The sequence below is a fragment of the Camelus dromedarius genome, chromosome 12, assembly GCF_036321535.1.
Source record: "Camelus dromedarius isolate mCamDro1 chromosome 12, mCamDro1.pat, whole genome shotgun sequence".
Taxonomy (NCBI): domain Eukaryota; kingdom Metazoa; phylum Chordata; class Mammalia; order Artiodactyla; family Camelidae; genus Camelus; species Camelus dromedarius.
This window is the reverse complement of record NC_087447.1, coordinates 6,023,671-6,035,838: the sequence shown is the minus strand read 5'-3', so window position 1 is coordinate 6,035,838 and position 12,168 is coordinate 6,023,671. Positions and strand designations below refer to the sequence as shown.

At 58.9% G+C, this 12,168-nt stretch overlaps 1 protein-coding gene across 5 annotated transcripts; it reads left to right on the top strand.

Moving 5' to 3' along the window:
* The first annotated feature begins 2,290 nt into the window (after window positions 1-2,290).
* On the top strand, window positions 2,291-11,981 carry KLC2 (kinesin light chain 2). 5 transcript variants are annotated; one of them, XM_064492105.1, is made up of 16 exons: window positions 2,291-2,313; window positions 3,193-3,431; window positions 5,864-6,094; window positions 6,208-6,277; window positions 6,941-7,163; window positions 7,795-7,882; window positions 7,999-8,100; window positions 8,197-8,370; window positions 8,460-8,559; window positions 9,206-9,255; window positions 9,366-9,433; window positions 9,862-9,970; window positions 10,079-10,237; window positions 10,314-10,438; window positions 10,631-10,688; window positions 11,028-11,981. In XM_064492105.1, the coding sequence occupies exons 2-16, from the start codon at window positions 3,204-3,206 to the stop codon at window positions 11,109-11,111; spliced, it is 1,869 nt and encodes a 622-aa protein (XP_064348175.1). In that variant the 5' UTR covers window positions 2,291-2,313; window positions 3,193-3,203; the 3' UTR covers window positions 11,112-11,981. The 5 variants fall into 5 exon arrangements, with proteins under 5 accessions (XP_064348175.1, XP_031303784.1, XP_031303785.1 ...); XM_031447924.2 differs by lacking the exon at window positions 2,291-2,313 and adding an exon at window positions 2,341-2,471 and having other exon boundaries at window positions 3,156-3,431; XM_031447925.2 differs by lacking the exon at window positions 2,291-2,313 and adding an exon at window positions 2,342-2,461 and having other exon boundaries at window positions 3,156-3,431.
* Window positions 11,982-12,168: the final 187 nt, after the last annotated feature.

Here is a 12,168-nt window from a genome sequence, read left to right as displayed (position 1 = left end):
ACTGGGTTTCCAGACTCCATTTCCTCCCCATGAACTTGCCAGCGAGCTGGGAGTGCAGTGATGGTCTGATGGAGTCTCTGCACAGAGGCAGGCTTATCACATTGCAGCCAGTGTGACTCTGGGAGACAGGGCTGACGTGCAGGCTAGATGACAGACCCTGAATGCAACAGATGCCAACCTTCAGGGCCCTGGAAGAAAACTGACCCAGCGAAACTGACAAGCATAAAAACAAGCTCTGCTCTGATGCAAACAACATAATCAATGGACACAAGAAATAGGTAACAGCAAGTGCTTCCAGGAAGGGGAGCTGCATGACTGAGGACCGCGGTCAGTGAGAGAGAATCACATTTCACCGTAACTTGCATATGCCTTTTGAATTTTGCATCATATGAATGTATAAACTACCTTTAAAAATCACTGGGAAAAAAATCACTGGCAGAAGAATAGGATCAGGGAATAGAACCTGGCTGGATATAACTGGGATGCATGCAATCTAGGGTTTTAGCTGACAAGCTTACCCTGCGCAGATTCAGTGTGCTGGCTGTCAAAGTCAGCCTGACTTTCGGCTTCACGGTGGACAGGTGGTGTGCTTCTTAGGGGGGAGACTGTCCCTCTGTGATCTGTGCCGTTCATTCCCTGCCTGAATTCCTGGGCCCTGGACTGAGCACCACATCCTGAGGCAGTGTCTGGACTGACGTGCTAAACCACACCCAGAAAAGAGGAATTGGGAGGGGGAAGGGTCAGGAAACTGCACAGGAGTGGGTGAAGGGACCAGGATTGCCAGCCCAGGCAGGGGGAACACTGGGGGGGGGGGCAGGGGACCATCACTGTCTCCAAATATCTTCATTGGCAAAAGGGAGTGGACTATCTTTCCTGGGGACAGAGCTTCCGTTTGGTGTGGTTGAGCACTGCAGGCAGGTACTTTGGGGCTATCTAAGGAAAAACTTGCTAACATTTAGAGCCATCTCACAGCAGAATGTAGTGAGCTCCGTGTCACAGGACGTACTTGAGCTGAGGGGATGCTGGACCATCTCTCTGTCAGAGATGACACCGAGAGGATTCTCATATCCACCAGGACACTGAACCTGGTAGAGTCTGAGTCTGAACCCAGCCCGACTCATGAGGAATTCCCCAGATACTTGGGTACCAGTGCCAGGCAGGTTTTGTCTCTCAGGGTGGTTATCCTGCTGTTACCCACTAGGATGTTGACCTGGAAGCAGTGGAAGCAGGACCAGGGTAGCCAGCAACCCAGGGCTGCAGAGCACCAGATCAAAACCTGGGCCAGCAGGTGCACCCTTCCGCCTTCTTTAAAAACCAACATTTACTGAATGCTGCTATGTGGCTGGCCAGGAGCTACTCTGGGAGTGAACAAGACAGGCAGATCTTGGCCTGCATTCTGGGGAGGAGAAAGAAACTGACAAAGAAAATGTTAGAAGCAATAAATGCTACAGAGAGAATTGAATGGGTGCATGTGATGGGCTGGAGGGCTGCTCTACATAGGGGCTGGGAATCAAGGAAGTGCTCTCTGAGGGAGACATCTCATCTGAGCCCCAAATGACATCATCTCCTTGTCTTGATCATCCGACCAAGAGTATACGTTGTGGTTCACCCACAGGGTCATGGGTCTGTTTCAGCCTATGCCTGGCTGCCCTTTGGCTCCCTTTTCTCCCTTAAGGCCAGAAGCCTCCGTCCCTTCTCCCCAAGAAGCAGCCCTAAGATGCCCCGAATCCCCTACAGGGAGGAGGACAGCTCCGAAAGAGCTGGGTGGGGCATAACCAGTCTCTAGAGGCAAATGAATCTGGGGTCTGATCTGGGAGATTCGGACAACAGCAGTGCCCTCTTTATTCGGTCTTTGTAAGCATTAAATGAGTTAAAGCACTTCAGGCATCCAAGCGCCTGGCACATAGTAAACTCTCAGAAAGTAGCAACTATTACAAAAAATGTCAGTAAATGTCAAATGTCCCGCTCTGGACTCCGAGGGGGGCTGAGCCTTCTCCCCCGGCCTCAGTTAGTCCCGCTGCCCTTTCTCGCCGCGGTACAGAGTAAGTTCGGGTGCCCATCCTCCCTAGCGCGTCCACACCCCTGCGTCCTCGGGGAGGGTTACAGCGGAGGCAGCGGAGGCCGCAGAAGCGTGGGAGGCAGCGGTAGAGAACCTACGCCCCGGAGAGCCCACGCCCCGCCCTCGATGACCACGCCCACCACCGTGACCACGCCCCAGATCCTTCCCCCTTGCCTGGAGCAGGCCCAGCCGGCGTGCTCCTTTAAGGCAGCCAGCGGGCGGAGAAGTGTTTCGCTTCCTCCGACGCCGCCAAGGTAGTGGCTTCACCTTTAAGGCAGCGCAGGGACTGCTGGGAAGGCCGGCGGGATGGAGGCGGCGGGATCCGCTCACGGCTGCTGGTCTGGGTGAAGCGGGGCGGGATCCGGAGCCCAAGCGGGAGGCGGGCCCGAACGGGAGGCGTAGGTCCGCACAGGTCGATCAGGCGCGGAAGAGGGGGCTCTGGGTCGGCCTAGGGGTGGGGTCGTCGTGGGCGAGGCCTGGGGCAGGGCCAGGCTCACCCGCGGGGAAGGGGCGCGGTCTTGGGTGGCCGGGGGCGGGAGCTCGGCCTTTCAGGGAAGGGGTCCGCAGAGCGTCTTGCCAGCCTATGGGAGGGGCCGTTGTGGTCGCGGCCTTGGGAGGATGGAGAACCGGAGAACTCAGCTCCTTAGGGGGAAGGTCTTCCCAGAGTCGGCCTGCCCAGGAGGAGGGGCTCAGTGGTTCGGCCGGCCTGCTGGGGAGGGGTCTGCCCGAGGGGGCTGGGGCCAGATCTCCCGGAGAAATCAGAATCTCTGCACGAGAGTGAACCCCCTCCCCCACGATTCTCGTAGGACCCGTCCTCAGGCGCGCCCTGCTCTGGCTAAAGGAGTCTCCGGGGAAGCCCCGAGACTGACTCCCCTAAGCCGGCCTAAGCCGGTGGTCTGGGCCGAATCCGGGTCCAGCCTCGCCGGTAGCGCCGCATTGCGTCTCCCCGGCCGAGACGAGCCGGGCGCGCCCCCTGTAGGCCGAGCGCGGGCACGGTGGGGGCTGCTGACTGGGGGACCAGGGCACCCGGGGGACCCAGGCGTCCAGGGACCCTAAGTGTTTACCTAATCCGGGGCGGACGGCGGCTTGGCCCCAGGCCCGGCACCCCCCTGCCCGCCCTCTCGCCTTCACAGGCGGCACGGCCATGGCCACGATGGTGCTTCCTCGGGAGGAGAAGCTGAGCCAGGATGAGATCGTGCTGGGCACCAAGGCCGTCATCCAAGGACTGGAGACCCTGCGCGGGGAGCACCGTGCCCTTCTTGCTCCCCTGGTCGCTCATGAAGCTGGTGAGGCAGAGCCCGGCTCACAGGAGCGCTGTGTCCTTCTGCGCCGCTCCCTGGAGGCAATTGAGCTGGGGCTGGGGGAGGCCCAGGTAGGCGGGTCTGGGGTGCTAAGGTGGGAGGTCATGGAAGGGATGGAGCCTTTCAGAGGAATCCTGGCAATGTAGTAACAGAATCTGAACAGGGAAGCACCTGTGCCCTGGAGCCCCATGGTAGGATCCTAGTAAATATATGTTGAAAAAATGGATGGGCTTTGGAGATGCAGCCTGCCTGGCCCCAGGAGAGCCTGATTATCCTTTAGCCCCCAGGCGGAACCTGTCCCTGGCTTCTCTACTAGGTACCAAAGACTGAAGGCCTAGAAGAACAAAAGATCCTTAGGAAACACCCTACCCCCATTCATTCTTTTATTCATTTGTTAACAGAAAACAATCAGGTGCCTACTATGTGCTAGGCAATATGTCCGGTGCAGGGATACAGGTCCAACAAGGCAGACAAGAGCCCTGCCCTAGTCCAGCAGGAAGAGAGTCAGAAACACACATACATTTGTTCAATATTACGATAAGTTCTCCAAAGAAAAGAACAAGATCTTGTGACAGCTTAGAGTAGGAGGTCTTATCTATTGGTCAGGCAAGACTTCTGAGAAAATGGCATTTAAATTAAGACCTGAGCATCATGCCAGAAAAAGGAGGCAAGTGAGAGGCTGCATGTGCAAAGGTCCTGAGGTAGAAAAGATCTTGTTAAAAAAAGAAAAGATCTTGTTGTGGTGGGAGAATTGCGAGAAGACCTGTCTGACTGGAGCTTCCTGGGGAAAGAGAGAGGGACAGAAGAGGCCTGTGAAGAAGGCAGGGACCAGACCATGCTGTGCCTTCTTAATTTGGGTTTTATTCTCAGGAAATCAGGAAGCCTTTGGCAGGTTTAAGGGACACAGTCTGACTTAGATTTTCAAAACTCTCTGGCTGAGGTGTGGAGAATGAACCATTGTGGGTCAGGGTGGAAGCAGGTAGCAGGTAGTTAGGAAGCCACTGTTGGAATTCGAATGAGAAATGGCTTAGAGTAAAGGGGTAGCCATGAGGGTGGTGAAGAGGGTCCCAGTTCTGGACATTCCGGAGGCAGATCCAGCAGGGCCTAGGGGTAGAATAAGGGAGAGAGAGGAGGGCAGGGTAACTCCCAGGTTTGTGGTTTGAACAAATCAAGGGGAGGAGAGAGACTGGATGGATCAGGAGTTCTGTTTCAGCCTCTTAAGGTGGGACTGCCAAGATGGAGGTGGAGATGTCCAGGAGGCACTGAGGTGGACATGGAGTTAGGCTCTCGGGGAAAGAGGCCTGGCTTACTCAGATCTTGGCTGAGACACTGCCTGGCTCCGTGAATCCTGGGCAGGTGGTATCATCTTGGTTTCCTTGTCTTTAAAATAAGGATTGTGCCATCTGTCATATATACTTCCAGGCTGTTGAGGGATTTTTTTTTTTAAAGCTAGTAGTTGTGAAAACACCTGTCACTGAGGCTTTTGCTAATCAACTGGAAAGCACAGGGTCCCAGACTGCCTGGCCCCTTGGAAGGGCAATGTGCTGGTCATTCACTCCTCTGCCAGTTGACTCCCAGGTACAGAGATGAACACATGGGGGCCCCTCCCAGTGTGCAGGCACCAGCACAGATGGACAACAGGATGGTGTGGAGGGAGGAGGAGGTGCCCTGCTTTCCTGGGGCAGAGGGCGTAAGAGGAAAGAGGCTTCACTGCAGCAATGACCCTGACCATGAAGGATAGTGAAAGGGCAGAGCCTATACAAGGCCTCCAGGCAGGTAGAGCGTGGAAGCTCAGAAAAGTAGTTATGGAGCTTGGGGAGAGGGATAGAGGCTGAGGCTGAGGTCTCTGGATCCCCTTACCTGTCTCTGTGGTTCCCCAGATAATCTGGGGGTTTGGGACACACCTCTTCCCTCTCTGGGAGCTGCAGAAGGGCAGCTCTGGGGCTGCCCTGGACCCTTGACAGAAGCCAGGGTGGGGCCTTTTGGTAGCCCTTTAGCCACAATCAGGATTCTTTAGGAAAGCGCTAGCCCTGGGCCAGGGGCAGTGGTGCAGTGGCTGTGGCTGCAGGGGCTTGAGTACAGCCCCTAGGAGAGATAGAAAGAGAACAGACAGCTCGGGGAAGGGGCAGCACCGCAACTAGTGCTCATCATGATCAGAATGATCGTCCATGTGGAAGACCAGCTGGAGGCCCAGGAAAGGGGATGGACTTTTTGTGAGTCTAGCAGAGCCAGCCTGGGAGCCCAGGGTTCCTGACCCCAGAAGGGAGGTGGAGATCACCAGGCCTCCTGGGTTCAGGTCTCAGACTATGTATGGTCTGTTTGGGGCCCTGGGGCACAACTCTCTTGATGAGAGGAGAACTTTGAGGCCCTCAGTCCTGCAGCTCCTCGCAGGCAGAGCTGGGCCTGGCTCTTCACTGGGTGCCGGTGCCCCAGGAGGCCCAGGCTGCTGTGCAGGCTGCGGGGTGGACAGGGCCCTGACCTTCCGTCCGGCTGGCTGCCACAGGTGATCTTGGCACTGTCCAGCCACCTTGGGGCTGTAGAGTCGGAGAAGCAGAAGCTGCGGGCTCAGGTGCGGCGCCTGGTGCAGGAGAACCAGTGGCTGCGAGAGGAGCTGGCGGGGACACAGCAGAAGCTGCAGCGCAGCGAGCAGGCTGTGGCCCAGCTCGAGGAGGAGAAGCAGCACTTGCTGTTCATGAGCCAGATCCGCAAGCTGGATGAGGACACCTCCCCCAGCGTGAGCCCTGCTACTAGGCCACTGGGCAGGGGGGCCTGGGAGCAGGGAGGGGTGGCAGGGGGTGGATGCTGGGCTGCCTCCTTCCCTGATGCTCATCCTGTCTTCCTCCCCAGGAGGAGAAGGGAGATGTCCCCAAAGACTCTCTGGATGACCTCTTCCCCAATGAAGAGGAGCAGAACCCAGGTGTGGAAGAGTAGCTGGCTGGCTCTGGGGGCGGGGAAAGGAGGGCTGTGGAAGCTTCTGGTCCTTGGGACCCAGAGGGCACAAGAAACGGGGTCTGAGTGGCTGCCACGTTCTTTCCTGCCTTGTGTCTGATTATAACATCCCAGCATTAGAGCTTAAAAGGCAGCTTTTACACGTTGCCTCTCATCCCCTCAAGTTTTACGAGGAGCAGGCATCACAGCTCAGAGCTTTGGAGCAGCCCAGCCTGGGTGTGAGCCCTGCTCTGCCACTGTTTGCTCTGTGACCTCTGGTAGAGTTTCTTTCCCTCTCTGAGTATACCGTGAGGGTTAAAGGAGGATGTGTGTGCAGTGCTGAGTGTTGGACCAGCGCTAGCCTTGCTGATCGTGTCAAGTGCATCTTGGAGCCTGCCTTCTGCAGATGAGGAGGCTGAGGCTCGGAAGTTAGGCGACTTGCTCTGGGACGCACAGCTTGAAGTACCGGAGCTGGGACTCTGCCCACTCTTTCTGGGGGGTGACAAGACCCACTCTACAGATGGGGAAACTGAGAGAGGGTTAGTGACTTGCCCAGAGCCACTTTCCAGGTGGGTCAAAGGTATGGCTGGCATGTGCCAGCCCAGCTGAGGGGCCAGTTGGGACATCTGACACCTTGCCCTTGACTTTGCAGCTCCCAGCCCCAGAGGAGGAGATGTAGCTGCCCAGCATGGGGGCTATGAAATCCCGGCACGGCTCCGTACCCTGCACAACCTGGTGATCCAGTACGCCTCCCAGGGCCGCTATGAGGTGGCTGTGCCGCTCTGCAAGCAGGCTCTTGAGGACCTGGAGAAGACATCAGGCCATGACCACCCTGATGTGGCCACCATGCTGAACATCCTGGCGCTGGTCTATCGGTGAGGGCTCCTCTGGTTATGGTCATCCATGGGAGCTCTCTGCCCAAAGGCTCCAGCCCTGGGACACAAATCTTCAGTGACTACGGTGGGCCAGCCTTGGGCTCCACCAGCCAGTTGGGTGACAGCGGGAGGAGGATCTTATCCCCAGAGAGGGCTGAACCTACAGGGTGCCTGGGCTACAGATGTGAGTAAGCCTCGGTCTAGGGGACGAGAAAGGCTTGGACTAACCAGGGAGGGGGCGCCCATGAGGATGCTGGGCTTCTCCAGGCACCAGGGCTTGAGGAGGGCCTTTGGTGAAAGTTGAGTTTGCCCAGGACACGAGAGGGTTGGCAGAAAGAGCAGCATGAGCAAAGGCCCTGGTGAATAGAGGACAGGGGGCACTGGGCACCAGGTGGGGAGGGTGGAATCGGGGGAGTCTGGCCTGTACCCCAGCATGGCATGCCCTTCCTGCTCAAAGCCCCCCTCAGGCTCCTGGAGCACAGGGGCTGACCACATCTCCCCACATCTGGGTTCCACCCCAACACACTCACTTATCAGTAAATAGGGGAGGAGTGAACACAGGGATCCTGGGCCTCCAGGAGGCGGTCATTGGGCAGGAGGAGAACCTTCATTCTGCTCCACCTGCCCCCAGGGACCAGAACAAATACAAGGAGGCTGCCCACCTGCTCAATGATGCCCTGGCCATCCGAGAGAAGACACTGGGCAAGGACCACCCAGCTGTGAGTGAGGGTGGGTGGGAAGTGGGGGCTTCCCCTCACCCCTGCAGCTCCCAGGTCCCAGAGACCCTGCCGAGCAGGGTCCTGGGTCACGGAGCCTCCATTCTCCCACCTCCTAGGTGGCTGCGACACTGAACAACCTGGCGGTCCTGTATGGCAAGCGGGGCAAGTACAAGGAGGCTGAGCCTCTGTGCAAGCGGGCCCTGGAGATCCGGGAGAAGGTGGGCACAGGCAGGGCTGTGCAGGCAGGTGGGCTGGGCAGGCAGGGGACCTCAGCTGGCCCTGAGCCCAGCCACTGGCTTCTGCTCCTGTCCTAGGTTCTGGGCAAGTTCCATCCAGATGTGGCCAAGCAGCTGAGCAACCTGGCCCTGCTGTGCCAGAACCAGGGCAAAGCTGAGGAGGTGGAATATTACTACCGGCGGGCACTGGAGATCTACGCCACATGCCTTGGGCCTGACGACCCCAATGTGGCCAAGACCAAGAACAACCTGGTGTCCTGGGCTTGGGGGGAGGTGGAGGGAGGAAAGGAAAAGGCTCGACTCCTTGCCTCCTGCTCACCCCCTGGTCCCTGCCCCTCCAGGCCTCCTGCTACCTGAAGCAGGGCAAGTACCAGGATGCAGAGACCCTGTACAAGGAGATTCTCACCCGTGCTCACGAGAAGGAGTTTGGCTCTGTCAATGGTGAGCACAGCTGCCCTGTGCCCCAGCTCACCCAGCTTAGGCCCCGTCAGCCATCGGCATCCAGGGCAAATACCTCAGCCGGGCAGGCCTCATGCCTGGGGTCTAGCTGGCTGGTTGGCAGCCACTCCTGTGTGTGCGTGAGCACACACACCCAGTTGATGCAGCCTCTCAGGAGGCAGAACCCACGCAGTACCCTCCCTTTGCAGCCCCATGCTCTTGGCCCAGAGCGTCTTCCCTTTTCTCCACTGGGCAATTCATGCATTCCATGGGGGTCCAGCCCAGACATCTCCCACTCTGGGAAGCCACCTTCTGGCCCCTAGTGGTCAGTCATTTCCTGCTCTGGAACTCCTCAACCTAGCCCATCATTCAGGCCAAGCATTGTCTCAGGCTGTGGGGTCTGCAGTCCCCAACCTCCTGTCACAAGCCCCTCTAGAACAGGCCTGTGCCACCTTCATCTCTGTTGCAGAGGAGGGTCAGTGATGTTTTGGGTCTGTTTCTTGTTCATTCATTCACTCAGTGAAGCCCAACCCTGGTCCTCCTGGGGTTCCCTTCCCCATGACCTCCCCAGACCCCAGTCCTGTGTCCAGCCCAATCAGGAGAGGCCTACTCTAGTGGTAGCTGATGACAGCCCCCTTTCTTCCCGCAGGGGACAACAAGCCCATCTGGATGCATGCAGAGGAACGGGAGGAGAGCAAGGTAGCTCTGTGGGGCAGGGCTGGGGCGGGTGTCTGTGCAGGGAGGATGAGGCTAGGGAGGTGTAGAGGGGAGGGCCTCCCCCCACCTCTTCTGACCATTTTTTCCCCTAGGATAAGCGCCGGGACAGCACCCCCTATGGGGAATATGGCAGCTGGTACAAGGCCTGTAAAGTAGACAGGTGAGGACAGCGGGGCAGGACCGACCATTGGTAGAGCAGAGAGCAGGAAGATAGCGTCCTGGGTAGGGGCCCCAGCGAGGCTCCACTTCCATACTGCTCAGCCCCAGAACAGACACCTCCTCCCTGTCAGCTCGTCTTTCAAGGCCCAGGTCATAGGCTTCATGTCCCAAGAAGGCCTTTTGTACTGGGACAGCCTGGTTATCTTGCTCCTGGGTTTCCCAGCTTTTAGTCCTGGTGGCAACATCTCACTTAGGACCCTGGGGTGATTCCCCAGGATAGGTGGATCCAGTTGCACCTAGCTCAGGGCTCAACACACAAGATTTTGGTTGGCTGAATGGTTCCTCAGGGCCCAGTGTTGACTGGGTGTCAGGATGGTCCCTGGTTCTAGGGAACACGGAGTTTGAGACTCTCCTGCTCCCCGTCCACAGCCCCACGGTCAACACCACCCTGCGCAGCTTGGGGGCCCTGTACCGGCGCCAGGGCAAGCTAGAAGCTGCACACACACTGGAGGACTGTGCCAGCCGCAGCCGCAAGCAGGTAGGGCTCAGGCACGAGGCGTGCGGGCAGGGACCTGCTGTGGCCCTGTGTGGTGTGTGTTTCAGTCAAGGCCCGCTGCTCCACCTGATGGACCCGGTCCTCCCTCAGGGCCTGGACCCTGCAAGCCAGACCAAGGTGGTGGAACTGCTGAAAGATGGCAGTGGTGGGCGGGGAGACCGCCGCAGCAGCCGAGACACACCTGGTGGTGCTGGAGCTCGGTCTGAGTCTGACCTCGAGGAGGCAGGGCCTGCAGCCGAGTGGAGTGGGGTGAGTCTAGGGGCTAGATTGGGCCAGGAGGCTGTGTAGCCAGTGTGGCGAAGAGATGAGCCTCTCCACCCCACAGGACGGCAGTGGTGCCTTGCGGCGCAGCGGCTCCTTTGGGAAGCTCCGAGATGCCCTGAGGCGCAGCAGTGAGATGCTGGTGAAGAAGCTGCAGGGCAGTGGCCCCCAGGAGCCCCCCAACCCCAGGTGAGCCCCCACCCAACAACCTGCCAACCCCAGCTGAGCTCCTGACCCAGGGTGAACTCCCTCCTCTGAAGCTCTACTGCCCGTCAAATCTGTTCCCTTCCCATCAGCCTCCCTCCCCACCCCAACCTGACCCCTTCCCCTATCCTCCTCCAGTTCCACTGTGGGCAAATCCTGACTGTCCTTTTCCCTCAGGATGAAGCGAGCCAGTTCCCTCAACTTCCTCAACAAGAGTGTGGAAGAGCCAGTCCAGGTATGAGTGGGTGGTTGTCAGCACTGGGAAGCTGAGGCCCAGGCCGCAGGGCCCAAGGCCTGCCTGTCCTGTGTACCTGCTGAGCTTCTCCTCAAGCATGTCTGTTCATCCAGCAACACTTCCTGTCTCCATCCCAGGCCTGGCTCTGGGCTGGACACTGGGGAGACAAATGAGGGAAGACCAGCTCCTGCCTGCCAGCAGCCAGTGCCAACATAGTAACTGCGGCGGTGGGTGGGCATGTCAGAGCCCCACGGACTCTGGCTAGTCAGGCGCCTTCAGGCCAGGGAAGCACAAACTGGCAGCAGCACAAGGCTGAGCCACCTGCCCCTCTACCCACAGCCTGGAGGTACAGGCCTCTCTGATAGCCGCACCCTCAGCTCCAGCTCCATGGACCTCTCTCGACGAAGCTCCCTCGTGGGCTAATCCTGAAGGGCAGCCCGTCACCAGAACCTCCACCCGGCACTGTCCCCACCCCAGCCCTGCGCATGGGCCTGCTGCTTGCCCCTCCTGTGTCTCCCAAGGACCCCTGTCTTTTCTGTTCAATCTCAGGGTAACCTCCTCCCTTGTCATCTCAGCCTGAGCGCTGGAGGCTGGGCCTGCCCGCTCCAGTTCTACCCCTTATTTATTCCTTCCAGCAGGGCCCCTCTTCCCTAGGTTCAGGGCCAGCAGGAGGGGCTGGCCAGTGTCTCCCAGGTAGAGACTCAGTGGCCCGCCCTCCGCAGACCCGGAAGCCAAGAACACTAAGCACCTAAGGTCCCTTCAGCACTCCTGCCCTCCCCAGGCCGTTGCTTCTGTATATAGAGAAATAAGTTATTGGCCGCACCCCTCCCCTCAGTCCTCGGTACTATCCGGGCCTCCCCTCACCCCGCCCTTGTCTAGTGGTACCGCCCAGGCCTTAATCACCCCCATTCCGCGCGGTGGTATCTCCCAGGCTCCACATTTCCTGGGGCGGCGCCTCCCAGAAGGGTTCCTCCCGGTCTCTGAGCGCCCTGCCCCGCCATCGCCCTGTGCCCCAGGACGGAGAGCCTGCCCCTTGCCCGTCCTCTCACCGCCGGGCCCTGCCCCACAGCCCGGCCTTATGCACTGCCCCTCCCACCAGGCACGGCCTGACCCCGCCCCGGGCACCGCCCTCAGAGCCGTCCTGCCACGTCTCTTCCCACGCCTGCAGCTTCTTGCGAGGGGCAGTGAAGGCCCGCTGTGGCAGGAGGGGCTGCCCCAGTTAGGGGTGGGGGGCGAGGCGGCCGCTCTCTATTTTCAGATGTTGCTGTAGAAATAAAGACGGTTTGACTCTGAGCTGGGCTTGTTTTGGGACGGAGGCGGAAGGCTCCTAGCGTCTGTAGGTCTCTAGGTTGGGGTTGGGGTCAGGAGAGGCTGCGAGTGAGTGGGGGCGGTGTGTGTGTCTCGCTCATGTCTGGTCCCGCGCAGCTGAGCCCAGATGGGCTTCTCCCATCCTGGGATTGTTTGGGCGCCCAAAGGTTCA

Excerpts from the sequence above, each read along its gene's own strand:
- KLC2 (XM_064492105.1), top strand. The coding sequence starts at position 3,204 with ATGGCCACGATGGTGCTTCCTCGGGAGGAGAAGCTGAGCCAGGATGAG. Across the intron at positions 3,432-5,863 it reads TGGGGCTGGGGGAGGCCCAG|GTGATCTTGGCACTGTCCAG; the intron begins GTAGGCGGGTCT and ends TGGCTGCCACAG. Across the intron at positions 9,256-9,365 it reads AGGAACGGGAGGAGAGCAAG|GATAAGCGCCGGGACAGCAC; the intron begins GTAGCTCTGTGG and ends TTTTTCCCCTAG.